The sequence below is a fragment of the Apus apus genome, chromosome 1 (assembly GCF_020740795.1).
Source record: "Apus apus isolate bApuApu2 chromosome 1, bApuApu2.pri.cur, whole genome shotgun sequence".
Classification (NCBI taxonomy): domain Eukaryota; kingdom Metazoa; phylum Chordata; class Aves; order Apodiformes; family Apodidae; genus Apus; species Apus apus.
The window spans coordinates 137,105,823-137,133,443 of NC_067282.1; the positions used below are offsets into that span (position 1 = coordinate 137,105,823).

The window sequence follows — 27,621 nt, forward strand, 5'->3', positions numbered from 1 at the left end:
GTAACAGAATGTCTTCCAGCCTTGTAGCAAATGTTATGAAGAATAAGTAATTTTATGTCCTCATAAAGTTTGTCACAAGACTGCAAGACATGAACCTGTTTTTCTAAGACAAAAGCAAACCCCCAAAATCCATACAAGTGGAAATCAAGGTGCTAAATTGCTTTCTTAATAGAGAAACTGTTATGGCAGTCTTACTTGTTATGTAAATAAATAGAAAGTAGGTAACATACAGAGAACATAGTCTTCAATGTATGGCTCTGAATGTATGCTTGCTGAAAACGACTTTTTATTGTTCTTGTGTTACAGGGAAAAAAATGAGATGATGAGCTAAGAGGAATGCACAGGGTCAACGATGGAAGGCATCTCAATCTTTTTCTAGTCTGGAGTTCACATACAGTCTGTTGAGGTGAGAGAAAAGGAAATGTTACTGGGTAGTCAAAGTCACTCTGAATTCAAGCTCGAAATGATCAGAAGGTCTTGTGCCTCTCTGTGTTTCTGCATATACAGGGACAAACACCACCCCACTTTTTTTGTTAAATGCAGATGTGTGCTTCCCTACCTGGTTTGCAATGATCACGCTCTAACCTTTTGGTCTTTTCACTGGCCAATACTATGAGACCTTATGACTCCCCACAATTTAGCCTAGCATAACCACTGCCAGAATACATTCTTTATTAAAAGAGGATAATTCAAATTATTATATGTTTCTTTATTTTACATCCTTCCTCTCTGCCTTCTGAGATATTAGGTTACCAAAATGTCTTGTAAAGGGTCTTTTGTGCAGTTGTTGCAACCATGCTGAGATGAAAGGTGAAAGAGCCTGTATTGTGAAGTTTCCAGACACAGTTTTTCTGGTCTGTTCAGAAGTTTAACTTTGCAGTGAAGCTTTTGGAGTGTGTACCCAGACCAGGACAAAACCCTGAGAAGAAAATCCTGTATTGCCCATGTCAGAAATTCTTTCTATTAGCCTCCATTTGACTGGGACCTCCACGGCTATTCAACTATCAGAGCTCTGCATGGCCATTGTTCTCATCAGTACTAGTGAGGGGTAAAATTTTAAGTTCCTTTTTGTCTCCTGATAAGCCTGTAATACAGAAGCAGGAGATATAACTGAGAAAAAATAAACAAATAATATTTTAAATGTTGCTTGGATTGTGATCCAGCTCTGAACTGATGGGGGAAAATACAGTAAACCTAATCTGTGTCATTACATCCTTATTTGGGTTGCCATGCTATGTCCTATGGGACGGGCTCCTGATGGTTGCTGTAGTGCTTGGTTCTGTAAAGATATAGCTCATATTTCCAGCTTTTCCTGAATTAGTTACATGTGTGATTGTTTGCAAATACAGTGCTGGGAAGGAGCTACTTAGTCCTCGGTGTTTCCAAAACTATGTATTGCATTGTATCAGGTATTGGAGACGTGGACAGTGGGATTGAGTGTATTCTCAGCAAGTTTGCTGACAATACCAAGCTGTGTGGTGTGGTTGACACCCTAGAGGGAAGGGAGGCCATCCAGAGGGACCCTGACAGGCTGGAGAGGTGGGCCAGTGCCAACCTCATGAAGTTCAACAAGGCCAAGTGCAAGGTCCTGCACCTGGGTTGGCACAACCCCAGGCACAAATCCAGGCTGGGGGGAGAATGGCTAGAGAGCAGCTCTGAGGAGAAGGACTTGGGGGTGGTAGTTGATGAGAAGCTTGGCATGAACCGCCAGTGTGCACTGGAACCCAGAGAGCCAAACATATCCTGGGCTACATCAAAAGAAGTGTGGTCAGCAGGGCCAGGGAGGGGATTCTGCCCCTCTGCTCTGGTGAGGCTGGACCTGGAGAACTGCATACAGCTCTGGAGCCCTCATCACAGGAAAGACATGGAGCTGTTGGAGAGGGTCCAGAGAAGGGCCACCAAGATGATCACAGGCCTGGATCACCTCTCCTAAGAAGACAGGCTGAGAGAGTTGGGGCTGTTCATCGTGAAGAAGAGAAGGCTCTGGGGAGATCTTACAGCAGCCTTCCAGTACTTGAAGGGGCTACAGGAAAGCTGGGGAGGGGCTTTTCACCAGAGAGTGTAGTGATAGGACAAGGGGTAATGGTTTTAAAATGAAAGAGGGTAGATTTAGGTTAGACATCAGGAACAAATTCTTCACCATGAAGGTAGTAAGGTACTGGAATAGGTTGCCCAGGGAGGTTGTTGATGCCCCTTCCCTGGAGGTGCTTAAGGCCAGGTTGGATGAGGCTTTGTGCAGCCAGGTCTGGTGTGAGGTGTCCCTGCTCATAGCAGGGAGGTTGGAACCTGATGATCTTTAAGGTCCCTTCCAACCTTAATCATTCTATGATGATTCTATGATTCAATGATTCTTTGATTGAGGCCAGAAGTGACTTCTGAATTTTTTGTATGTAACTCATAATGATATGTAACATTCAGACTAGGACAAATAATTGTACATCGATGATACATTTTTTACTGAGAATTTCTAGTGATTTCCATGAGGGCATCATTTATCCATTTGAATTCCCTGTGAGCTTGCAAAAGCAATTGTAAGGGGGTCCTGGCCTTGAACTGGGAGCTGCTGTATCACGGGTTATTTTTGTTCCTTGGGCAAGATGAGTAGATCTAGAATTATATAAGGAGAAATAACTAGGACAGGCATCATCTGACCTGAGTTTTATCTGTCTGTCTCTGTAACTGTGTGGTGAAGTCAACACACTGGAGAGAAGGGAAGCCATCCAGAGGGACCTTGACAGGCTCAAGAACTGGGCTTGTGCAAACTGCATAAAGTTCAACTTGGCCAAGTGCAAGGGTCTGCACTTGGATCGAGGCAATCCTATGCAGGAATACAGCTTGGGAGGAGTAAGGATTGAGGAGAGCTCAGAGGAGAAGGACTTGGGGGTAGTGGTGGACCCAAAGTTTAACATGAGCCATCAATGTGCACTTGCAGCCCAGAAAGCCAACCGTATCCTGGGCTGCATCTAAAGAAGCATAGCCAGCCGGTCAAGAGAGGTGATTCTCCCCCTCTATTCTGCTCTTGTAAGACCCCACCAGGAGTACTGTGTCCAGTTCTGCAGTCCCAAACTTAAGAAGGACATAGAACTCCTTGAGCGTGTCCAGAGGAGAGCCACAAAGGTGATCAGAGGGCTGGAGCACCTCCCCTATGAAGACAGGCAGAGGAAGTTGGGGTTGTTCAGCCTGGAGAAGAGGAGGCTCCATGGTGACTTTATAGAAGCTTTTACAATATCTGAAGGGGGCCTACAAGAAAGCTGGGGTAGGGCATTTTACACGGGTGTGTAGTGACAGGACAAGGGGCAATGGTTTGAAGCTTAAAGAGGGGAGATTCAGGTTGGACATAAGAAAAAGTTATTTCCTGTGAGGGTGATGAGAAGCTGGAAGAGGTTGCCCAGGGAGGCTGTGGATGCCCCCTCTGTGGAGGTGTTCAAAGCCAGGTTGAATGGGGCCTTGAACAACCTGATCTAGTGGGAGGTGTCCCTGCTCATGCAGGGGAGTTGGAACCAGATGATCTTTAAGGTCTCTTCCAACACAAACCATTCCATGATTCTATTATTCTAAAAGTCAGTTATCTAGACTGAGGTAGCTTTCTAGACTTTAAAATCAAAGGGAAGAAGAAGCATCTCCAAAGACCGTTTCCTCCCACTGATTGTAGACAGCTGTCTTAATATGGGATAAATTACTCTCTGAAAATACCTGACTCTCTCTAATACCTGTTGTGAGAATCTAGATGAGGATCTTCAACAAATCTACCAGTTAAAAATAGGATATCCCTCATTCTATACAAATACTTGAATCCATCAAGGTATTTTCCTTATATCAAAGCATTGGAATTATTAGAGTGCCTCTCAGACAAAATCTATCCAAACAAAAAAAAATACCTGTAATCTCAATATCTCAGGTGGTGAGCTGATAAAGCAGGAAGCAGTGAACTTGGTGCAAATATGACCTTTAAGAGAAATTCAATGAAGAAGATGGGAATTCAATAGTCTAAGACATTGTAGACTCTGTAATGCTGTATTATCTGTGAATTAATCACAATAGGAAAAAAAATACTGAATTCCACACACACTGAATTTTCCATAAATTTACTGAATATTGAATTGTGGATTTGTGAAAATACATTTATTTCATATCTCTACTCCTATTTTTTTTGAGAGGTATTTCATTTTTACATGTTGCTGATCACTGGCACGTGGGTGGGAGCAACTCCTTACCTTCATTCAGCATCCCAGTGCCAATGTGGAAGGCTGTGAGTTGAAAAAAAAGCAGGTTATAAAGGTCAAGATCTGCACAATAAGTGCTTCCCAGTGGCACCTAAGCACATTCAAACACTGAAAATTCACAGAAGTCACTAAAGATTCCAGGTATGTGCCTTATGGATATATTCTTTCAGGCACCTTTTAATGTACACAGACCATGCAAGTAAGCTACAATTACCTACTTCAAAGTTTGAGAATACACATTTACCCTAAAAATATTTTCCCAACATCCTTCTGCTCCCAAAAAGCCTGAAAAAAATATAAAATCTCTTGCAGGTATCTAAAAATGAAAATAGATTTATTTTCAGTCTAATATTTTTTTCTGGGAAAACACTGTTTTCCTAGAAGTGTTTTCTTTGATATCCTTGTAAAAGGCACTTTTACTTCCTCCAAGACGGTGGAGCCAAGTGTATGGATACTAGCCTTTGTTCATTTCTAAGCAGAAGCCTCTAAGACCCTTTTTTTCATGAAGCAAAGATTGATATAATTCCAGTAGTACTTTCTTTCTCAGGGTGCTACGGAAAAATAGAACACCAGAGAAGTTTGAATGCTGACAGTCCTTGGGAAAACTCTTGTTTGTGCGTGTGTGTGTCTGAAGGAATATGCCCTTGAAATATCTATTTCTTCATTCTGCTTTTAAGGATAAACTCAGTTCATACTTAAGTACAGCAGTAAGTAAAATTCTTTTGACTTCTGTGAGTATTCAGCACATAGATCCCTACTTCAACATGCTTTGCAAATATGCTAATACAAATTGATCAAAATTGAGTGCCGTGTATATGAGTAAATATTTTATTATGGGCAATGTGAATCTTTGTAAACAGGAATTTAAAACTCAGAAGTCAGATGAGATAAGCCAATGCATGCAGTAACTAAAGCCATCATCCTGAAGAGGCACTTCAACTTTTAAAAACATAATATCTTTTTTTTCTTCTTCTTTTCCTTTATTATTTTTCCTTTCTAAGGGGAAAGAAGGCACATACTTGTGTTCTGTTTCTAAAATGCACATTGCTGATGTTGAGTCCTAGGAGAAATTTAAAAAGCAATGTTCTCTTAAGTGGACCCAGAAAATCTTATGATAGTAGGCACAAACTATAAATTGCTTGAACTGCAACCAGGATTTATTTTTTTTTTTTAATATATGGAGAGAAGTATTTAAAGCAAATTGTTAAGTGCCTGCTATTATTTGTCTGAAAGTCTTGCTTTCCATTTTTTAAAAATTCCTTTGCTGGGTCTGAATCTTCAACCTTACTCAACCAGAGCAGAAGTAGTTATTGAACAAAATAATCCTGCTGAGAATTACAGTTGCGTATGTGATGTGCCTATAACTTTGTAGCTCACCAAAGTTTATTGAATGGTCATTTATTTAATAGCTAAGTAAAACCCCAGACAATTGCTTTTATTTTACTGGTTTGCTTATTTCCTGTGGATACTGAAAATACTTGCATGCATGTCAGAAGCTCACTTTTAAGTAATTACGATGGATAAAGAGATTTGAAAATAGGGATCTCTGTAGACAAAATAATAGTGTCTCCTCCCCCCAGACAGGCATGGATAAAAATATAAAATATATGTAGAACATATTTTACAGATAGTTATGAGATGAAATAAATAAAAAAGTGATGTGGTGAGAGAGACAGACAAAAGGGCTGGTAAACCCTTGCAATAACTAAACACAGGGTGAAAAACAACTAAATTGAGATCTACACTTCTAAATTCTAATAAATTAGAATAAATATTATATATAAAATTCCCTCTGTATTCTAGCCAAGTCTCTTGATGAGGTGCTTGGAATCAGGTTTCTAGAACTATTAGAATACTGAAGATAAGATATTTTTAATACAGAAGCAAGAGTAATGCTAGAATGACACCAAAACTTGACTTCTCTCCTACATAGAACAAGGCTTAGTCATACACAGAGGACTGTTGGCTATGATATGAGCACAAGGGAGAAGTCACTACACCTGAGTGAATACTATATTTCTACCCAAAGCAGGATGTGGCAGAACTCAGACCACTGCTGTTTTTATATTTTCTTATTTTGTCAGAGAATTTTTAGATTTTTCCTAAAGTGGTAATGGATACATTGAGAAAATATAAAATGCAAGAAAACTTTCAAATTATCTTAGTGGGAAATAAGAGTTTACCTCGCATTTTAAAGAAAATCAAAGGTGGAAACAGTATTTCCTTTCTACCTAAACTGTGTGAGCAAAATCCCAGTACAGACAGCCATCAGGTGTGATTTAGAGACCAGTATGAAACTAAAGCAAAAAACCAGCTCCATAGCTCCTATGAAAAGTGTATTTGCTGAGGGAGAATGAAGCTTTTCATATATTGGAAGCATGTTAGTAGATTTTTACTTGAGAAAATTTCTAGCATGTGGGAACTGAGGAGATATGTTCTCAGAAATCTGCGGTTGTGAATGTTTATTATGAGAAATAACAGGGGAAAATTCCTGCAGCATTAAGCAGGCCAGGATCCTCAGCCACTAGTGGTCTGTAAGGCATCAGCAGGGGGTCTACAAAATGTTTTTCAGTACAGCAGCAAAGTTCTAAGTTTTGTGAGACAAAAAAATATTGTATAACAAAAATGCTAAGTACCTTGCCAGTCTGTTATTTTCCACTCCCAGCAGCCTAAGCACATAGGGTATGTGATAGTCCAGGGAGATTTTTCAGGAAGGCTGGGTGCTTCCCAAGAAAGCTGAGAAACACTGCCCTGGAGGCTGTGCTCAAAGCCAGGATTTAATTAAACTGAATCCCACCTTTGCCACACTTTTTAGACCTTAGATTTAGGCTTTTTTTGTGTACATTAGTGTTTATTCCTGTGTGAGAGAGACAAACACAAGTGTTGTCAAGAAACTTAAGGTCACAGATGAAAACTGATTTGGCACCAAGTAGAATCATAGAATAGATCATCCAGTTCCAGCCCCCTGGCCATGGGTAGGGACACCTCCCACTAGACCAGGTTGCTCCAAACCCCATCCAACCTGGCCTTGAACACTTTCAAAGATGTGGCATCCACAACTTCCCTGGGCAACCTGTGCCAGTGTCTCAACACCCTCATAGTGAAGAATTTATTCCTAATATCTAGTCTAAATCTACCCTGTTCCAGTTTGAAACTGCTGCTCCCTCATCCTATTGCTACATGGCCTGGTAAAATATTCCTCCCCAGCTTTCCTGTAGGCCCCACACTGTAACTATTAACACAAGCAGTTATAAGCCTGAATACAAGTTATAAATGCTGAGGTGCTGGTTTTATGAAACTGAATTTAAGGACAAAAAAAAAGTTTTATACTGTAAGATATTCCAGGATTGTGGAAGAGTATGTGTGGAGCAAATTCATACTTTACTCAGAAGTCAAAATGAGGAAGTAATCTGCATTAGATCTGGTGTCTACGCAATTTGATCAAAGCCACATAATCTCTTCTTATCACATTACCTAGAAATGTTTATGCTTGGTTAAACTACTCTCTGATTTTGTAATGTCAGTAATTGGTAACTAGTGGCACCCCAGCCTGTAGGACAATCACAGCAGCTGTGTGACTATAGGGAGCTTTTTATCTTTCACCTTTGCATGGTGAGCCATCATCATTCAACAGAAGTCCCAAAGGAAAGGTTCTTCCTAGTGAATGTTGCAGAGCTTAATTATTAGGATCTTTGCCCCCTTCTAGAATTAAAAACACCTCAGTTATATAGTAGGTAATTAAACTTAGAGAACTGGTCTAGAAAGGCTAGGAAGAAACAATGAAGTCCAGCAGCTAAGGACACTGACGAGAGTGATATTATGTCTCTGTTCTTCAGGGACTGAGACAATTTCATCAACCTTTGGTTTAGACTGAGTTCTGCTCTACAGCTGAGCCTCAAAGTAATTTATAACAACTGAGAAGGGCTATACTTTTTTCCAAGGCAGCAAGAAGAGGCCAATATTTATGCCTGTGCTGCTTTCCATCCACTAACTCAGGGTTTAAACACCCCTCAAGATGTGAGAAACACAAATTCATTTCCCTCTTCCAGTATGACCTTGTGTCACCTTTAGCAAGGACACCACCTAACCTGTCAATCTACACAGTTATGTATGCTCTTGAAGTTCCTTTCTTGCTCGTGAATTCTTTCCAGATATTTTCGGTGAGTAGGCATGTCAGCACTTCATCCTCAGGGATCTGGCACTGGGGTAGCTCTTCACCTTGTTTGGAGGGGAAGAGAAAGAGATGGGCTTAATTTTTTTCTAATGAAGATCTCAGCCCGTGTCTTTCATATCTGCGTGAGTACTCAAATATGCACGGCTGAAACCATTTGGCAAAATCACATATTCTGCAGTAAGTACACTATGGTTAATCTTCAACAATTTATAGAATAAAGGTCAAGGTTTAAGGGTCGTTTCTTCTGAAAACCTTTTCAAAACTGTAAGTACCTAATTCTTTTGCCATAAAAATATTTTCCTTTGTCTCAGTCTGACATAAAAATCAGCAATTGCATTTGAGTGACAGTTGAACTGTGCCTAGTAAAAGAAGATTTCAGAATGCTTTTTGCAACTGGAAGAGTAAATTACTTGAAAATTCTGACACTCCAGTTGCCCTCTGCTTGGTTACGTCATGTGATTTTTAATCCTGCTTGTAAACAAAATAAGGACTTACCAATTTACCCATATGACTAAGCTCAGACAAATGGAAGATGAATTTTATGTTGAAAATAGACATTCCTAGACATTTAAATCCAAATGATGTGCTTTTGTTCCTTCCCCCCCCGTCCCATTGGTTAGCTAAGGTGACATGTGGTTTAAAACTATAAAATATATTTATGGATTTGTGTAGGATATATGGGTCCAGACTCATGTCTGTCATTGCTAACCTGCTTGCTGTGTTCAGCCACGTTGTGTATGCCTGCTTTGATATGTCCACATAAAACCTATCAGCTTTGGTTTTCAGCCAGCCTTGCTCAGACCAAAATAAATCAGTTGTACTTCATGCATCAGCTTAGTAGCTGTAGCCTGTACTAAAACTGTCCATTCTGAGTGCTTCACTTGTTTGTTCAGTGTGAAAAGTGGTTGCCTTCAAGTCTTCTGGTTAGTTGTCTGTCTTTCTGGTTGCCTGTGGAAATTTAGTCTAGTATTGGAGATGGCTGGAAGAGGCAGTTATGATGTTGCCACTAACAAATTTCTTAGCTTACTGTTAAATATATTTCAAACTCAGTGCAGAAGTGGAAGGAGTAAGATCCTGTAAGGAGGGATTTTATTGACTTCTTCCCTGAAATTTCAGTGGGAGGAGGAGTGGAGGCTTATGAGTAGGAGTCAAGTGTGTTTACATGATAGCTGATAGATCAATCAGAACCTGAGGGCAAACTTTTGCAGAAATATATAGTGTCCCCTGGCCTGTGCAAATGCCTCAGGTGGTTTGGTACAGATCTTCGTCAAAACATGAATATCCCAGTATTATAAGCTGCCTCTCCTCCTGCTGTTGGCTAAAGAGATACTGATGGATGTTCACTGAAGGAGAAAATTTCGCAGCTGTGCTGATCCTAGAAGGCCAGCTGTGTTCCAGGCTGGCCTGGGCAACTTAAGTTGGGGCTTGAGAAGGTAGTTGCACAAATGTTTGAGGTGACACAACACATCATTGGTGCTCAGACGGGCAGGTTCACTCTCCAACCTTGCCTACTCTGCTTTCACCCCCTTGCTGCATTAAAATTCTGCCTGTTTAATGAGTTAAAAAATTTTGCAGAAGAGCATTGAGAGCCCCAAAGTGGAAGTACCATAAAGCAACAGGAATCCACAGTGGGGAGCAGGGAGATGAGTTAAAGGAGAGAGAATACTAATGCTCCATGTTTAGGCCCAGAAGTGGTAGCCTGCATTCTATGCTGGATTTGAAGTGTAGTGTAAATGCACCTCAACTGAGTTACACACCTACACCTCCCTGATAATCTGGGCTGTTAGTCTGTGTTAGCTTCAGTTCCAATTGTCTAAGTGTGACTGCAAAAATATTTTAAAGTGGAGGAAAGCAACCTCAGGAATATAGCTGGAAATAAGAATTCTGTCTATTTCATTATTCAATTAACAATCTTAATAACCTTCCCAGTAAAAAAATGCATTGAAATGCAGTTTTTCTACTATAATTTCTGCTTTGAGGGAAGGTAATAATAAGTAAAGGGAAACATTGGCACTGGGGCAGTGTGATGTTTCTGATGCCCAAAGAGAAGCTTGAGCAGAGGTTGCTGGCCGGTTTCTTTTAGCACCAGAAGAGAAAACCTGGACTTAGCCAGATGCTGTTTTCTGTGCATGTTACTGACACACAGGGACTAGTATAATAAGGGACAGAATCCTATTGCCAACTCCTAGGAGCAGAAGAGGACAGATACAGGGGAGTGCAATATTTATTCTGTTGCTCAACATTTGACTTTGCAGATAGGCTACAGTCTGAATAAAGCAGTATTAAGATAAGGCATAAATAATTCCCTAGGATCTAAACATTTAAGCCAAATTGCAAAGACAATGTAAAGCTGTATTAACACAGTTTAGTACTGGTGATTGTGCACAGGTCATTTGGGCATCTTTAAGCAAAGCAGAAATGCAAACTATTTATATATTTATATGAGAGTTAATTGTCTGAGTTTCTGACCATCTACACTTAATTGTAAAGTTAAGTATTGCCAGGAATGCTAATAATGCATTGCATTTATTGAGACTGAAAATGAGGAGGTAGCTGTAGAAGGAGTGAATGCCCATGAATTTGCTAGGAATCAAGTTAGTTAAGAAACACATTTGAGAGGATTAACATTGCTGTAGAAATTAGTGTTTGAACAGATTGACTGGAGGGGTGCTGGGCTGAAGAATGTGAAAGGCAATTCAGTCCTACTGGTGGGCTTCCCAAGGACAACTTGCTTCCAGCCAAGGCTCCATGAAATGAAAAACATAGTGAAGAGTAGGTGCTACAGATCACACTTGGAAAGTGTATCTGAGACGAAAGAGAGGAAATGAACCTGTATCCATCCTGACTGTAAGGTAGGGCCCAGATTTGCCCTGGTTTTCTTCATCTTACCCCATCAGACAGAGGGAACTGTATCGAATAACTTGATTTAGTGAAGCCTTTGTGGCAATCTTTAGAGAGACTTCTTTAAACTGGTGTTCTCCCTGTTTAACTCATCATTCCAACCCTCATATGTGTAGGGGCTTTTACAGGTAAGTATATTCCAAGTCCAAGAATATATTGTTCCTTCTTTGAACAAATTTTGGGGAAATAGGTAAGATGTATAAGAAAGCAGGTGGCTTAGCACTACTAGAAGTTATAATTATTGAGTTGAGATGGAAATGACTAAAAGTAGGCAGGCAAAAAAGAGGGATGTTTTTTCATATCTTGGAAGGGGAGGCAGAACCGAGTCTTGCTTATTTCCTTTTAGAACTTAAGTTGATCTGGTGGTTTTGTTTTAATTTTTCTCCTTCTAATTTTAATGCCAAGATATTACAACAGAATCATAGAATGGTTTGGGGTTGGAAGGCACCTTAAAGATCATCTAGTTCCAAACCCCAGCATGGGCAGAGACACCTCCCACTGGACCAGGTTGTGCAAAGCCTCATCCAATCTGGCCTTGAACACTTCTTCCAGGAAGGGGCAGCCACAGCTTCCCTGGGCAACCTGTGCCAATGTCTCACCACCCTCACAGTAAGAAGAATTTTGTTCTAATGTCTAGCCTAAATCTAGCCTCTTTCAACTTAAAACTGTCACCACCTGTCCTATCACTAGATGCCCTTGTAAAAAGTCCCCCACCAGCTTTCCTGTAAACCCCTTTAGGTACTGGAAGGCTGCTATAAATTCTCCCTGGAGTCTTCTAATCTCCAGGCTGACCAACCCCAACTCTCTCATCCTGTCTTTATAGGACAGGTACTCCCGCCCTCAGACCATCTTCCTGTCCCTCCTCTGGATTGGCTCCAAGAGTTCCATATCCTTCTTTATGTTGGGGGCTCCAGAACTGGACACAGTACTGAAGGTGAATCTCACAAGAGCAGAGTGGAGAGAAAGAATTGCTTCCCTTGACCTGCTGGCTACATGTATTTTGATGCAGTCCAGGACACAGTTGGCTTTCTGGGCTGCAAGTGAACATTGTCGGCTCATACTGAGCTTTTCATCAACCAACGCTCCCAGATCCTTCTTCTCAAGGCTGTTTTCGATCCATTTTCTGCCCAACCTGTACTTGTGCCTGGGATTGCCCTGACGTATGTACAGGACCTTGCACTTGGCCTTCTTGAGCTTCATGAGATTGGCATGGGCCCACATCTTAAGCCTGTTAAGATCCCTCTGGATGGTACCCCTTCCCTCCAGCATGTTAACTATACCACACAGCTTGGTGTCATTAGCAAACTTATCTGAGGGTGCACTCAAATACACTGTCCATGTCACTGACAAAAATGTTAAACAGTGCCAGTCCCAGTACTGACCCTTGAGGAACTCCACTTATTACTGGTCTCCATTTGGACATTGAGCTGTTGACCACAACTATCTGAGTGTGCCCATCCAGCCAATTCCTTATCCACTGAGTGGTCCATCCATGAAATACATATCTTTCCAATTTAAAGACCAGGATGTAATGTAGGAGTGTCGAACACTTTGCACAGGTCCAGGTAGATGATACCAGTTGCTCTTCCCTTGTCCACTGATGGTGTGACCCCGTCATAAAAGGCCACCAATTAGTATTAGTCTTCAGTACGTTTTCTATTAAAATGAACAAATTTACATTGATGCCAGTGGAAGAGGGGAGAGCTCAATAGAGCATGCAGAGCAGAACTAATTGTCCTTTTTGTGGCTAGGAAGGACAGGCATAATAAATAAAGATCACAGGTATATGTTGGTCAAAACTATAGGTCTTCATAGTCCTGTCTCCCACAGTGTCAGTACCAAATGCTTGTGGAGAAGACTGAAAAGCTGTATTGCAGACAAGCTAGCTTGCCCTCAGAATGTCTCTTTTCTCTGTTCTTTGCTTGCTGGGTGTATGCTGCTTACAGCCTTCAGTATTTGATGAGAAATAGCTAGCTGCTACATTGTTGACATTTGCATCTCCAGTTTTCTTGATTGGAATAAAGTTTGTAGGCTTGTAGCTTTTGTTGGAATCCAGTTTTGTTGGAATCAAGTTAGCATTTATTTAAGCAAGACAGTTAAATATCAGTTGGAAGGAATCTGACTTCTTGCGAACATGGGACAAAAATGTTTCCTTTTTTTTGTCTTTTTCAACACTGTAGCAGGATCATTGGACAGACTCAGAAACAGACCTTGGCATCAATTAAAAAAGGCAACATGAAAGAAGCTGAGAAGCCACGTGCAGAGGACAAATTCTGCTGCATTTCCAAGCTGAAGGTACAGAAATATTTTAGCATTTTTTTATGACTGCACAACTGTAATTGATTGCACTTGCAGCGGTTTGGTAGGTGTTACAATCTAGACTAAATCAACAATACGTTTGGTTTCTTTCCTTACCCTTAATGCATTAACCAAGGTCAAGCGAGTTTGTAAGAAATCATGCTTTTTATGTCCCTGAACTTTACACTCTGTGATATATTGGAGGTATAGTTGGTTGCTCCTTTGAAACTCCACCTCTTGTAAACCCCCTAGTCTGGCATGTTTACCATTCCTTCTTAAACCTGTGAAATAAGCCCTTACCGACTGTGACATGGCAATAAAAACCAGCTGTTGATGTACCCTGGACTAGTCAAATTGTCAAGAAGCTCTATAAAAGGTTGTGAAATGGCTTGTTTTGAATAGTAATTCCAAGCTGAAATACATTAGTTATGCTTTTTATAATTTGAAGCAGATGTATTTAAAAATACTATTGCTTTTATTTAATAAATACACTTTATCAAGAACCCTCAAGTTAAAAGGATTTTAATACTACCACATTGATTAATATTTACTTTTTGGCTGTCAGTTACTACTAGATTGGACAAGCTATATACTATTGCTGTTTGAAATGACTTGTTCTGGGCTCATGATGGCTACTGAGGTGGGAGAGCAGATACTCGATCAAGTGATGTGATAAAATAAAACTATTTTAGTTCTCAAGTAATTGATCATTCAGATGAACAAAGCGTGCAAAGGTCTTTGCACCATGGTCTGGCTGCAGACGTTATACAGTCCTGCAGATGGCAATCTTGCAGCAGGGACACGGTGGGAGAGGCCTGCAGCTGCCTTGGCTGGGGAAACGGGGCTGAAGTTTCTGAAGGCAGGTTTGGTCAATAGGAGCAGGTGAACAACAAAATATTTCTTTGTGTTTTTGGTTCAGTGGACTATGACCTTGTGGACAAGGATAGATGATAGGATTTGAACTTGTTTTTGCCCAAATGTCAGTGGATTGGGGCTGTTTGCTTGTTTTATCTGGAAGCAAATCTTTGGTGGGGAAAATAACCAGGGAATATTACTAAATATATAACTTCAAATTATTTATGCATTCTCGTCTTTCCTTCATAGGTATTTCTGCTGGCCTTATCACTTGCATTTGTGGGTAAAACAATGGATGCTGCTTACATGAACAGCATGTACACACAGATAGAGAAACAATTTAATATTCCAGCCTCTTTAGTGGGGATCATTAATGGAAGCTTTGAAATTGGTAATCACTAATTTAAATATTTCTTATTATGTGAAAATATTGTATGTTGGCTGAGCATGTATTAGTGAGTCTTATGTCCACAGCAATCTGTCAACTGCTGTATCTGACAATACTGACCAAATCTATCCTGCTGCTTCAGATGGTACTTATATGTTTACTCTCTTGGAAACTAACGGGACAATGTAAATGAGGAAGTTTAGGATTAAAAGCTGGTTCAGCTAATTTCTGCCCTAATAGAATCATAGAATCATAGAATCATAGACTGTATTGGGTTGGAAGGGACCTATAAAGGTCATCTAGTCCAAAGGTCTATCATAAGGTGGGACAGAGTAACTAACAAAACAGAACTCCTTTATGATCTTTGTATTGAATCAACTAAAAAACCAGAAATATTTAATAAACTTAGTTTGAATTTAAGGTTATATTTACTGTTTTGCAGTTCTTTTAATTGGTGACATCAAAGTTGGTTGGAGTGGATTGTGAATTTACTGAAACTCAGTGATATTTCAAGATTTCATACCTGTACAACTATAGAGAATGTTTCCATTTCTACTGTTAGTGGCCCTGATCTTGCCTATCAGTGAGCTTTATTGCCCAGGCTTATGTCTTGTCATTGCCACAAAAGCCAAGCAAAAGGCTTGATAGCTTCAAGCGCCTCTAAGTATTTATCCTCAGAGGATGTGTTTTATGCCCTTAAAGTCACAATGTGAATTGTTATTATCTCTGGCTCAGCTGGGGAAATGATCTGCACAGGCTCATATAGACTAGTGGGGAGGGGAGACAAGGCTCCTTTCCTGGCTTTTCCTGGGCTCCTATATCTGCATCAGCAAGAAGAAGAAACTTGGCAACACCATGCTGCTGCCTGCAAAACAATCTGATGGGGCAGCTCAAAGTTGCAGTAAAGAAGGAATACCCAGAATATATTCATTCTTTTGATAAGGAGGAGTCTTTAAGAAATATGAAATAGCCAAGATTAATGAAGTAGTATATAAAAGGCCTATTATGGTACATAAATTATCCTATCATATGCACTTTCCTGTGACAAATTGTGGCATTCTTATCTACAAGGATGTAAAATAACGGTGAATAATCATATTCGTATTTGAAATGATTAAAGGTCAGTGTATGTGGCAGACATAGGGAACTTATTAGGACCTTGTAAGTGTACATCTTTGTCATACAAGCCACTGGCTCAATACAGTCTGTCTAGAAATCAGGCGTGAAAAGATGCTTTCTTCTTTCAGAGCATGATGCTCATAACTCAGACACATGGTTTGACAAAAAGATCACAAAATTAGTAGGTGTACGATTACTAAATTGTTATTTTTATAGGACCTGATTCATAGCATGAAGCTTGATTCTTTTCTTAGTTGCATAGCAATAAAAAAGAGCATTGAAAATCAGCTGATTCTGAAGTGAAACTTGAGAAGAGAATTAAGATGTTTAGCCCACTTGTATTTTTTAAATGGTACTAGGTACAAAAATAGGTATTTTTATTCCTCTTAAACTGTTACTGAAATGAATATTGATTTAGTGTTCCTTTTTTTTTCCCTCTGTGTGTCATCTTGTGTTTATTCTTTTTAGTACAAAAACACGTGTATATACTTCTGTATTTTCCCACACTTGTGTATTGCAAAATAGAGTATCCTACAAGAAAAACTTCCTAAAACAGCTACTATTCTGCAGCCTCTGGGCCTGGTTTCTATGTAAAGGAATGGGAAATTTCTTCTTTACATAGGTGCAGTCAAAAATCTCTTTCAACATGTTCTCTTTTCCATTCTGCCTTCTAGTCTCATGTTCTTTCCACATGGTATAACTCTCAGAAAAAGGTCACAGGAGGTCGTTACTGCATCACTTAAGCAGTTCCCTGTTTAATTACGGTTTTTACCAGACAGGAAGTAACAGATATCGAGCTAACAAGGTATACTCAAATTTTTGTTGTACTTTAAAAGGGAAAAGGTTGCCTTGGTTTGTAAATAAGGACCTGGTTCTTTTTACAGGCAACCTGCTGCTGATAGCATTTGTGAGTTACTTTGGAGCAAAACTTCACAGACCCAGAATAATTGCTTTGGGCTGCATAATTCATTCATTTGGATGTCTTTTGATATCAATTCCTCATTTCCTATTTGGAAGGTGAGTATTTCGCTTAGATCACAGCAGTTTCTGTGATCCTTGCTTGCCCTAATCCATAATTTCTCCCACTCAAATGGTATTGCTTATTGAGGGACATTGCTGAGCATGAGTCCAATATGGTAATTGTAGAGTGGATTGTTTTGTTTTGCTTCTGAGATGGCTTTGAAAGTCAGTCATCCCTTCCTGAAGAGAGTCACCCCCCTGCTGCCACCTTCCTTTGCCTTTGCTTTGTCTTGCCTTGACCCTTGTACTACCTCTTGTGTGGAGTCTCTCAAGAAACAGTTGCCTATGGTACTGCCACATTACACTATAGCTCCTATCTGCTTTGGTGGGCAATACAGGATGATTTGTAAACATGTCTTTGGTCTGGAGCCTGGATGACATATCATACCTGATTGCTGGGTTGGCAAGGCCTTTACAGACCATCATGATTCTTTAACCACTTTTTTTCACTATTTTTTCTTGGCTTAACTAAATAACCATTTAGGCTTGTCTATGTTTTAATCACTGAGATATGTTTTAAGAAGATTATCTAATCTTGTTATGTCCAGTGTGTTATGGCTCTGACAGCCTTGGTGGCACCCTCTGCTTAGATTGTAAATTGGCTTAGAATATAAAATGAGAAGGGATTTCATTAGAGTGTTTCATCAACTATCCTTAAGCATTTGTTACAAGGTTACGTTAGAGTTTAGATAACAGTCTCAATAAAACTCCTGGTGGATTCCCTGCTACACTTCGTTTGTTCCTAGCCTGATTTGTTATTGAGGCTCAGTGAAGTTTTGACATAGGTTTCCTTCATCCTATAGCTACATGCTTTTCTTACAGATAACTTCATTACTGAAATACAGATTTATGAGGCAGTTTTGATATATTTCTTCTTAACCTATATATGCTTGCCTTTGATTCTAACAGGTATCGTATTGAAAGCAGTATTTCACCATGGGAAAATGTTTCAGTCATGCCTCTATGCCTTGTTAATCAAAGCTTATTCTCTTTACCTACAGAGGAACCATCAACAGGTATGACTCTTCCTATGTCTATTGTTATTTTTTTTCCTCAGTTTTTATAATGTTTACGTAAATAGGATTTTATTCTTTTAAGCAATTATTTCAGGGTCCTGCTTTTGATCAGGAGTAAGCCAGAAGTCAGGAAATTTCCTAGCCTTCCTGTTTCTTTAGTCTGTGCCTCCAGAGCCATAGCTCTTTTTCATGCAGTTTTCACAGCATCTGAACAGCTTGGTTTACGTTCCTGTCAGTCCACTTTGGGGAAATGTAACACCAGGTTGTTCTCACAAATGTTCCTCCTTTGACTTGAAATACTCTCACACTGTAAGAAACTGGGAAATATATTCGATCAATGGATAAAACAAATCAGGATGCTTTTTTGTTGTACCACACAAGAAACAGAAGAATGAGAAATAGAGGTAGAGACAAAAAAGTAGATCCTGTTTCCTTTTAGAAAAAGTAGAACATAGTTTAAACTAGGCTGAAACTTCTCTGGGTGACTGGAACATGTATGTTCACTAGCAAATGCGTATGTGTCTACTATGAAGTTAAAAAGCTCAGAGGCAACTAATAAATGTTCATACACAAAATCCTCATAAGGAGGATTGGATTAATCTCCTTATTCTTTAGCTAACTCAAAAGAAAGCATTTAATCTGAACCATCTCTTTAGACTCCCTTGATAGATGGTCAAAGAAGACTACAGAGTCCTTGCAGAGTGTGTCCCTTGCTGTAAGGACATTCATGCCCTTTACAGTGGGGTCTACTGACCATTGGAAACTTAGATGATTGGTGGATAGAAAATTTAGGTGAGATGAATCCCACAGTTAATTGTTATGTTTTGTGTTGGTGTTCTATCACTGTGCCAAAGCAGAATGGTGCTGCTGTAATATTGTATATACACAGTGACATGAAAACATAGTCTTGTAGTGTAGTTTTCTGTGTCTCTATTCAGTAACAGATGTGGCTTCCAAGCTTTCCAAGACTATATGTCACTTAAGGCATGAATTTTCCCATGTTGACAATGAAAAGTTGTGAAAAGTGTATACTTAGTAGCACTTGGTATTAATCTTTCATTCAAAGATTTCAGATACCATTTTTCTTCATTTTATAAATGCATAAATAAAGGTAGAGATAGGTAAAGCTTTTTCTTCTAAATTGTACAGCCATTCAATGGACATGCTAGAACTCCTAAGTCCTCAAGCCTATGACTATACTTGGGTAAAAGTGATTGTTTCTCTCTTAGTTTGTGGACAAGCAAAACTGGGATGGTCATGCATATGAGTCCATCTCCTGGATGATGCAAAAACTGATTTGAATTTGACCACACCTGTGTGTAGATTGCTTCACCCATGTTTGCTGACAGCAACCTGACATTGATACAGGAGACCCAGGCTTGATCTCTGAACAGTAATGCTTTCAATTTAGAAAGTAATCAGTCTCTGCTAACAAAGCTGTTTTTTATTTGTTAACAAATTTGCACAGAGTAGTCTCAGCATGATAAAGCAGGCCATACAGAACAGTGAAATCTGAAGCAGACTGCATGGGATGAAGAAATCCAAGGTCAGGGAGAGAAAGTACTAAAATTCATAATGGTTCAGCTGTCCGATGAGGGACAAACAGGATTGGTCTGCAGCACAATATTCTGTTGAGTTACGTAGGAGGGCAAATGTGAATAAATGAGAGCTGGATCCCCAGTCAGATTCAGCACATTGGCCAGATATACTGTTATGGATCTTGATCTTGATTGAGAGTTGTATAGAGGTCACAGTGAGTGTGAAATTTCCTCAGAGCAGTGCCCAGATGGCCAGTCTGTGGGCTATGTTCCTGTGGGTGCCCCCTTAAGGAAACACTGACCTTCTGAGTAGCAGAGGTATGGGGGAGGTAGAAAACCTTTCTGTAGGATTTGGTGACATGCACCAGTTATGGTGGAATTTGTATATTATTTGCCAAATCAGAACTTGCATTGTCCTCAAGATGTCCCAGATCTGAAATGGAATACCCAGATAGATAGCATCAGGACAGATCCATTTCTGGATAGGGAGGTCATGGATGTGCAAGACAAAAATCTGCAGTGCTAGAACAGAACTTTGAGGTGAACATTGGAGCTGGGGTTTCCAGGTGATAAGAACTGTTGTACAGAGTGCCAATGGTTTAAACACAGACAAATTTAATCTCCCTGTGCTTTTCTAGGTGCTTATGAACATCAGTAAATCAGAGGCTAGCAGTCTGAATCAAGGCAAAAAATCTGGAAAGCTCAGAAATCTCATTCCATGCAAGGGTAGAACACCACCACATTTTCTGCACTGGCATGGCTTTCTTGGAAGCTAATGATGGCACATCACTGTGAAATCAGGAAGTGTTCTGCTTTATTTCAGACAAAATTCTTATAATCAAATGACAACATGTGGGCTTTATGTAAGCTACCTGAATTATTGCAAAAGACTCCTGAATTTCAAAGAGATGGCCAGATTGTTCTTTTTAGCCCACCCTTCCAGACTGTCCAGGCCTTTCTTTAAGACAGGTTTCCCCCATCAGGATTCCTCCACCTCACCACCCAGATTGGTGTCATCAGCAGACTTGGTGAGAATGCTTTCCATCCAATCATCTAGATCATTGAATAGCATGGGGACCAGTATTAGTCAGTGGGTGACCCCACCTGTGATAGGTTGCCAGCCTGAGTAAAAGCCATTAATCTCCACCATCTGAGTGTGACCTATGGGTCCATTTGCCACCTGTCTCTCAGATTGTCCCTCCAGTCTTTATCTTGCCAATTTGTCTAGGAGGAGACTGTGGGAAACACTGGAAAATGCTTTGCTCAAGTCCAGATAGACAAGACCCACTGATATCCCCACGTCAACAGAATGTGTTACTTTGTTGTAGAAGGTGATCAGGTTAGTCAGGCATGAGTTTTCATCCATTCATCACTGGTGTTCAGGCACTGTCTTCTCTCCACTGACATGAAAATGACAGGTTTGCTGAGGGAAAAGAATAAAAGGAAGGGCCTGGGTTGTGTTGTGGTTGGACAAGGTATGACATAGAGAGGGGTGGAATTTAAACTCTACTCCAGCAAGTGAAACAGCTTCTTTCAGTTCTGGAGCCTTTCAAGTATTGTGGCTACTTATTTCCCTGTTTTACAGGACAGACCTACTACCCATCAATGTTTAAGCTTTTAGTCAATTCTTTGTCTTAATCTCTAGAATTGAATCGATAGTTGGAATTCAATCATTAATTCTGGCTTCTGATTTTATTCACAGAATGTGAAAAAGAGCCTGGGTCCTTGCTGTGGATATTTGTGATGGTTGGAAACATAGTACGAGGAATGGGTGAAACTCCCATCATGCCTTTAGGCATTTCATATTTGGAGGACTTTGCCAAAGCAGAGAATTCACCTTTCTACCTGGGTAAATCTACCCTATTATAAGTTTGTCCCCAGGTAAACACTCATATAAATGAAAGCACAAGAAAGGGTTATTATGGATCCCTTCAGTCAATAAGGGAGGAGAGAAGAAAGACATTACAACATTATTAAAATGATAATCCTATAAAACTTGTAATTTAGCTAGAGTTGAACTTGTTCAAATGAGGCCATTTTTAGGCACAAATGTCTACTCAGTAAAGCTGTCCTAAACATAAATAGCAATTCCAAGAAAATAATTTATCTGGGTTCTATTTTTGTTCATTTTCTCCTTTTCATACTTTAGGATGTCTACATACAGCAGCTGTAATTGGCCCCTTCCTTGGCTTCTTGTTGGCATCGTTCTGTACAGAACTGTTTGTTGATCTGGGATCAGTAGATGCAGGTAATGCATGAATATTTAAAGTCTTACATACAAATCAGTAGGTGTATTTATATAAATACACCAGTGATGGTGTATTTATCAACACTGAAATGTTTCTTTGCTAATATGGGGTGTCCTAATTTTATCTGAGTTTGCTGAGGTTCTTTTAGAATGGTAAATCTGTAGGTGATATTCAGTTCTATAAAAGGCCTGAATTCACACATACACAAATGAATCTGCACATAAATTATTTGATGAACAGTTGTGTCATTTGGTTTAACATAGGAAAGGGCTAGAATTAATTTAATATAAAACACTGACATTTGCCAGAAAATCAGCAACATTAGAAAAGAAAACTAGAGACTTTTCTCTTTCATCAGGCTCATTTTAAGAATCTTTAAAATGCTTTTAATATTTCACATGTCAGAGATTACTAGGAAAACACAATGACATGAAAAAATGCTTCTGAACTAATGTGTGAGTTTTGATGTTTGGCTGTTGTTTTTTTTTTGTCTTTTTATAGAAGATGTAATTATAACAACTACGGATGCCCGTTGGGTTGGAGCATGGTGGCTGGGCATTTTGATTTGTGCATCAGTGAATCTTCTTGCAGGAATACCTTTTTGGTTTTTTCCCAAGTCACTTGTAAAGGAAGGAGAAACTGATGAACCTGAGGAGATGAGTGAAAAAAGTGTAATACAATTGCAAGAAAATGATAAGGATGAAGCCAAACAGACCATGTATGAAATTGCTAAAGGCAGGTTATATTATATTTGATTTCTTTGTTAAATTAGTCCTTAAGTTGTGAACTGTGTCTGTGTATTTTGGCAAGTAAAGATGAGTCCAAGGTGTGAAATGCATACTCTGTTTTTCATGTCTCTGTAGTACAAAGGATTTGCACAGGAATTTAGAATGGCTCCTTGCAGAGGAAGAAATCCAATTTCATATGTCCAGGATCTTTATTCACTCCTTTCCCTCTCGTGCATTTCAGGTGTATGTAGATCTGGAGCTTTTCTTTCTGGTAGACAATTAGTACACTGAAATCTGGTTAAGAATATTACACTTCAGTGAGCTGTGGACAAGCTGAAGATATTATTTGCTTGTACCCCATATTCACTGTGCAGAAAAACAGAAAACCAGCACAGGTCTTGTGAATCTCTTGAGTCCAACTTTAAAGCCATAAAAGGGAATTGACAGGTGCTTAAGTTTCTCATAAACATTTAATGGCTCTTGAACAAGGACCTAGTTGACTTACATTTTTCATGTTACTGTTGGCAACATTCACATCTGTGGTCTTTCAGACCTATATATCAGTAGGAAGCTATTTTTTTTCCTTCAATTTTTGGTGCCACTTGGAAGTGTATGTGAATAATATATATCAAAGGCTATGATCTTCAGAGTAGTTTTGTGATGCTGTATACTGAGCTCAGGGCCCCTTGACAGGATCTTAATTTTCAGAATTTAAGTGCCAGCTACCTCTCCATGGTCCCAGAATATCCTGAATCAAGAGTCTTTTCATTTCACAGAATGGTTGAGGTTGGAAGAGAGGTCTAGACGTCACCTGGTCCAAAACCCTGCTCAAGCAGGGCCATTTGGAACCAGTTGATTAGAATGAGTTCACACAGCTTTTTAATATCCCCAGAGATTTAAAGTTGAAAATTTAAGTATTTATAGTTAAAATTAATCTCTTCCTCAAAAAGCTCTGATTATAAACTGCATGGCATATATAAATAATACAGCCTATTTACAGTGTTTTGGGTATTTGCCTTTTTTTGCAAGACTTGCATGCGGATTCTCTTCTAGTAATATTCTTGCCTGCCTCAGAAAGATCCATTTCCTTCGACGAAGCATGGTCATTATTCAACGGGTGCTTATGTTTTTTCTGCAGTTTCTTGACAATAGCTCAGCACATTATTTAAAAGACAACTTCAGGCAAAGAGGAATTGTGGGGTACTTTTATGGTTCAGATCCTGACTTAGTAGACATTATGCCAGTGTAATTAGTTCCTTAGACTCTTACTTGGCTGAAGACTGGCAGATCCAGACTTTGAGAGCATGGTGGGAGTAACTGTGGTCACCTCTCTCTTCAGGCCTCTTCTGTCCTATCACTCACAGTAGCAGTAACCGGAATCAGCGATCAGATCTCTGGGGGCAGGTTGCCACAGGTTTCTAGTGCATTTGCACCTCGGCTCCCTTGTACTCCCTTTGAACACTAGATGCAGGATAAGGCTTTTGGTGAATGCTCCGAAAGCATGGGATGAGAGAAAAATGAGTAGGACTGGTGGGGGAGTAGTTGCTGCTGCAAATTGCTGCAGTTGTTGCTGCAGAGAGACCTGGACAGACTGGATTTATGGGCCAAGGCCACTTGTATGAGGTTTAACAAGGCCAAGTGCCAGGTCCTGCACTTTGGTCATAACAACCCCATGCAAAACTACAGGCTTGTGGATGAGTGTTTGGAAAGCTCCATAGTAGAGTAGAACTTGGGGGTGTTGCTTGACAGCTGACTTAACATGAGCCAGCAGTGTGCCCAGGTGGCCAAGAAGGCCAAGAGCATCCTGGCTTGTATCAGGAATAGTGTGGCCAGCAGGAGTAGAAAGATGATCTTGCCCCTGTACTTGGCATTGGTGAGGTCACACCTCGAGCACTGTGTGCAGTTCTGGGCTCCTCACTATAAGAAGGTTGTTGAGTTGCTGGAGTGTGTCCAGAGGAGCTACCAAGCCGGTGAAAGGTCTGGGAAATAAGCCCTATGAGGAGAGGCTGAGGGAACTGAGATTGTTTAGTGTGAAGAAGAGGAGGCTGAGGGGAGACCTCATTGCTCTCTGCAGCTGCCTGAAAGGAGGTTGTAGGGAGGTGGGAGTTGGCCTCTTCTCTCACGTGAGTAATGACAGAACGAGAGGAAATGGCTGAAGCTGCACCAGGGGAGGTTTAGGCTGGATATTAGAAAGAATTTCTTTACCAAAAGAGTGATTGGACACTGGAACAGGCTGCCCAGGGAGGTGGTGGAGTCACCATCCCAGCAAGTGTTTAAAAGATGATTCTATGATTCTATGATTACTATGAAATCTGTAGGTGAAAATGTCAGTCACTATACAGCTAAAAAAATTCAGGAAACTTTAATGGTAAGATTACTACTGTAATATTTTATAAGCAGCAACATGCATTAGCATGCACATATGTGTACCTTTGCATAAAATAGACATGTTGGGGCAGGCTGCTCTAAGCACTTCATCTTTGGCCTGTTGTGTCTGGCAAAGCACAAGAATTAGCCTGATCCAGTTAAGGACCATTTCCTTCTCCCCACTTCAGCCTCACTAAACAATGAGTGATTAATTTCATAAAGCATCACACTAACTTGTTACATTATTTCCTTCCAGATTTTATCCCGTTCCTCAAGGCTCTGTTTCGCAACCCAGTTTATATGTTATTTATATTCATAACTGTGTTACAGTTCAGTGCCTTCGATGGCATGATATCCTTCATGCCCAAGTATTTGGAGCAGCAGTTTGGAAAATCTGCATCGGATGCCATCTTTTTAATCGGTATGTTTGCATTTTGCTTTGCTGTGTTCTACCAAGGAGTGATGTCTCTATGCAATTTATCTCTATTTATATATATGTATATTTATATAGTCATGTGTACATGTATACATATGCATACTAAGGTCAAATGCTTCTACAATGAGAGAGTCCACACTACAGAGCATTTCTAAATAATCATGCATTTTCTGCTAAGCATCTCCTGATTTTCTGTGCAGTAGGTAATAACCTACTTCCTATCTTTTGAATTGGCCCAGAAAGTTCAGCTGATGTCAAACTTGCTCTGATCTCCAAGATGATATGCTAATTTGCACCAAGAGGGCATGTGTTCAATAATCTTGAATACATTATCTTGAATTAAAAGTATGCTATAAATCAGAGGGTAGATTTCATGGTCATGAAAATGACATCGCAAGACCTCTTACGTCATAGATGGGTTCAACCCATGCACAGCTAATATTGCCAGTGATCTTCAAAACTTTCCATCATCTCCACTCCTCAGGTACTGGTCTTGGACCTTCTGAAAGCCTCAGATTCTCTTTCATATGCAGAACTCCGTGGAAGGAAAGCACTGACCAAATAGCTGTCTTTTTTTGTCTCTTCTTTATCAGCTTGTCTTCTTTTGTGAGTGAGGACAAGAAGGTGTCATGCATTTGGGAATGGTAATGGCAAGTAGCTGTAGCACAAAGCAAATATCCTGAAACTGCAGGAGCCTTTCAATTTATCATGTCTTAAATTCTCAGTTCCCTTATTTAACTGCAGTGACTTAATTAGACTAGAGTTTATCTAATCATTACAGCAGAAACATCTTAAAATGCATGTATCCATACTTCTGTTCTTTAACTCAGTGCTCATCTTTCACAGTAGCTGCAGCACTTTTTTAAAGCCTGCCACACAGAATGTCCTAGACCTCATGAGTACTACTGTTGCCTTCTGTTACCAGCGTTTTTTAGCTGCATCCAAAGGCATGTAACTATCATACATCTTACCTGTGTTGCATTGCCACAGCATTGCTGGGTTGTTTTTCAGGCAGTTACTTCAGTCTTTCAGTCAGTCTTTGCTTCTTTAAAGTATCAAACAACAAAGAAGCATGAGAGCACATTCCATAATCTCACATCAAATATGAACGCCTGTTCCTCCTTTCTGTGCTGATCAGTGTGCAGCAAGATGTGCTCCACTAGCTTATCTTCCTGTTGAATTAGCCTCTCAGCTAGGGAGGCTGTATTGAAACTGCCAATATTTTTATTTTGTCTTACCCTCTAGCCTGCTTTTGAAACAGTTCCCAACTGCTGTTGACTTTGGCAGATGTTTTGGATGTGCAAGGGAACCAATAGAGGTCCATTTCTGACTGTAGTTAAATTATTCAGTCACGGACACCATATGAGTATTTCCCAAACACAGTCTTCCCTTATGAGTATCTTTGATAGTCTCCTTCTTTATTTTAACATGGAAGTTTCACTTGTTTAAATAGGTGTTTACAACTTACCAGTTGTATGCGTTGGGTATTTTTTTGGAGGCTTATTCATGAAGAAATTCAAGATAAATATCTATCAGGCTGCGAACATAGCATTTTGGGTATCTTTACTGGAATATCTTCTCTACTTTGCTGCCTATTGGACTGTCTGTGACACTTCACCAGTTGCTGGCCTAACAGTGTCCTATGAAGGGTATGTTCTTTAAGACACAAGAGGACTTAAATCTTCAGACACTTGAATGATTTTTCTTTTCAAGAATCAGCCAGGAACTCCATAGTTTTGCAAGATTTTAGCTTCACTGTCTAAATTCTCAACACTTTTTACTTGCATGAGACAATAGGTCTATCTTCTGTTATCCCTGTTTTAAACAGTAAAGCATAATAGAAAAGATAATCACATCAAGACTCATGCAATTGCATGTCCATATTAATGCTTTTACTAATATAATTATTATTTCAAGTCATGCAACTGCAGGTAAAAATAAGAAGGTTTTAATCAAATTAGGCGTATGTGAATGCAATTTCAGAATTACAGAGGGACAAAACTAATTATTTATCTTACACTTGTTTATTGGAATTTGATTGCTATCAAGATATCAGAGGGTATTTTATCTGCAGTTTCTTGATTTGATGCCTGCCATTAATCATTGGGAGGGCTTGTGTGTCTGTAAAATGCACATGTAGGTATATGTAATGCTTACAGACAATCAAGAACATACATGACATAGATGAGAAAAATGCTGTAATGTATGCAAAACTATCTATGAAATGATAATATGAACATAATGTAATGTAACATAATATCCTATGGAAGATAGCAAGGCTTGATTCCAGGATAGGAACATGTAGGATC

General features: G+C 39.7%; 1 protein-coding gene across 4 annotated transcripts in view; it reads left to right on the forward strand.

Annotated features, from left to right (window-relative positions):
• The first annotated feature begins 333 nt into the window (after window positions 1-333).
• The window catches only part of LOC127392472 (solute carrier organic anion transporter family member 1A2-like), a 34,985-nt gene continuing 7,697 nt past the window's right edge, over window positions 334-27,621 (forward strand). Inside the window, exons 1-10 of one of the 4 annotated variants that reach the window (XM_051636453.1) lie at window positions 334-406; window positions 13,479-13,593; window positions 14,701-14,842; window positions 16,843-16,975; window positions 17,888-17,994; window positions 21,235-21,381; window positions 21,682-21,780; window positions 22,283-22,516; window positions 25,133-25,297; window positions 26,766-26,961. In XM_051636453.1, the coding sequence (XP_051492413.1) occupies window positions 13,534-13,593; window positions 14,701-14,842; window positions 16,843-16,975; window positions 17,888-17,994; window positions 21,235-21,381; window positions 21,682-21,780; window positions 22,283-22,516; window positions 25,133-25,297; window positions 26,766-26,961 (1,283 nt within the window). In that variant the 5' untranslated portion in view covers window positions 334-406; window positions 13,479-13,533. Of the gene's footprint in view, window positions 407-8,629; window positions 8,662-12,127; window positions 12,233-12,252; window positions 12,459-13,478; window positions 13,594-14,700; window positions 14,843-16,842; window positions 16,976-17,887; window positions 17,995-21,234; window positions 21,382-21,681; window positions 21,781-22,282; window positions 22,517-25,132; window positions 25,298-26,765; window positions 26,962-27,621 lie in introns of those variants that run through there. The other 3 variants (XM_051636442.1, XM_051636422.1, XM_051636432.1) reach the window with 3 other exon arrangements.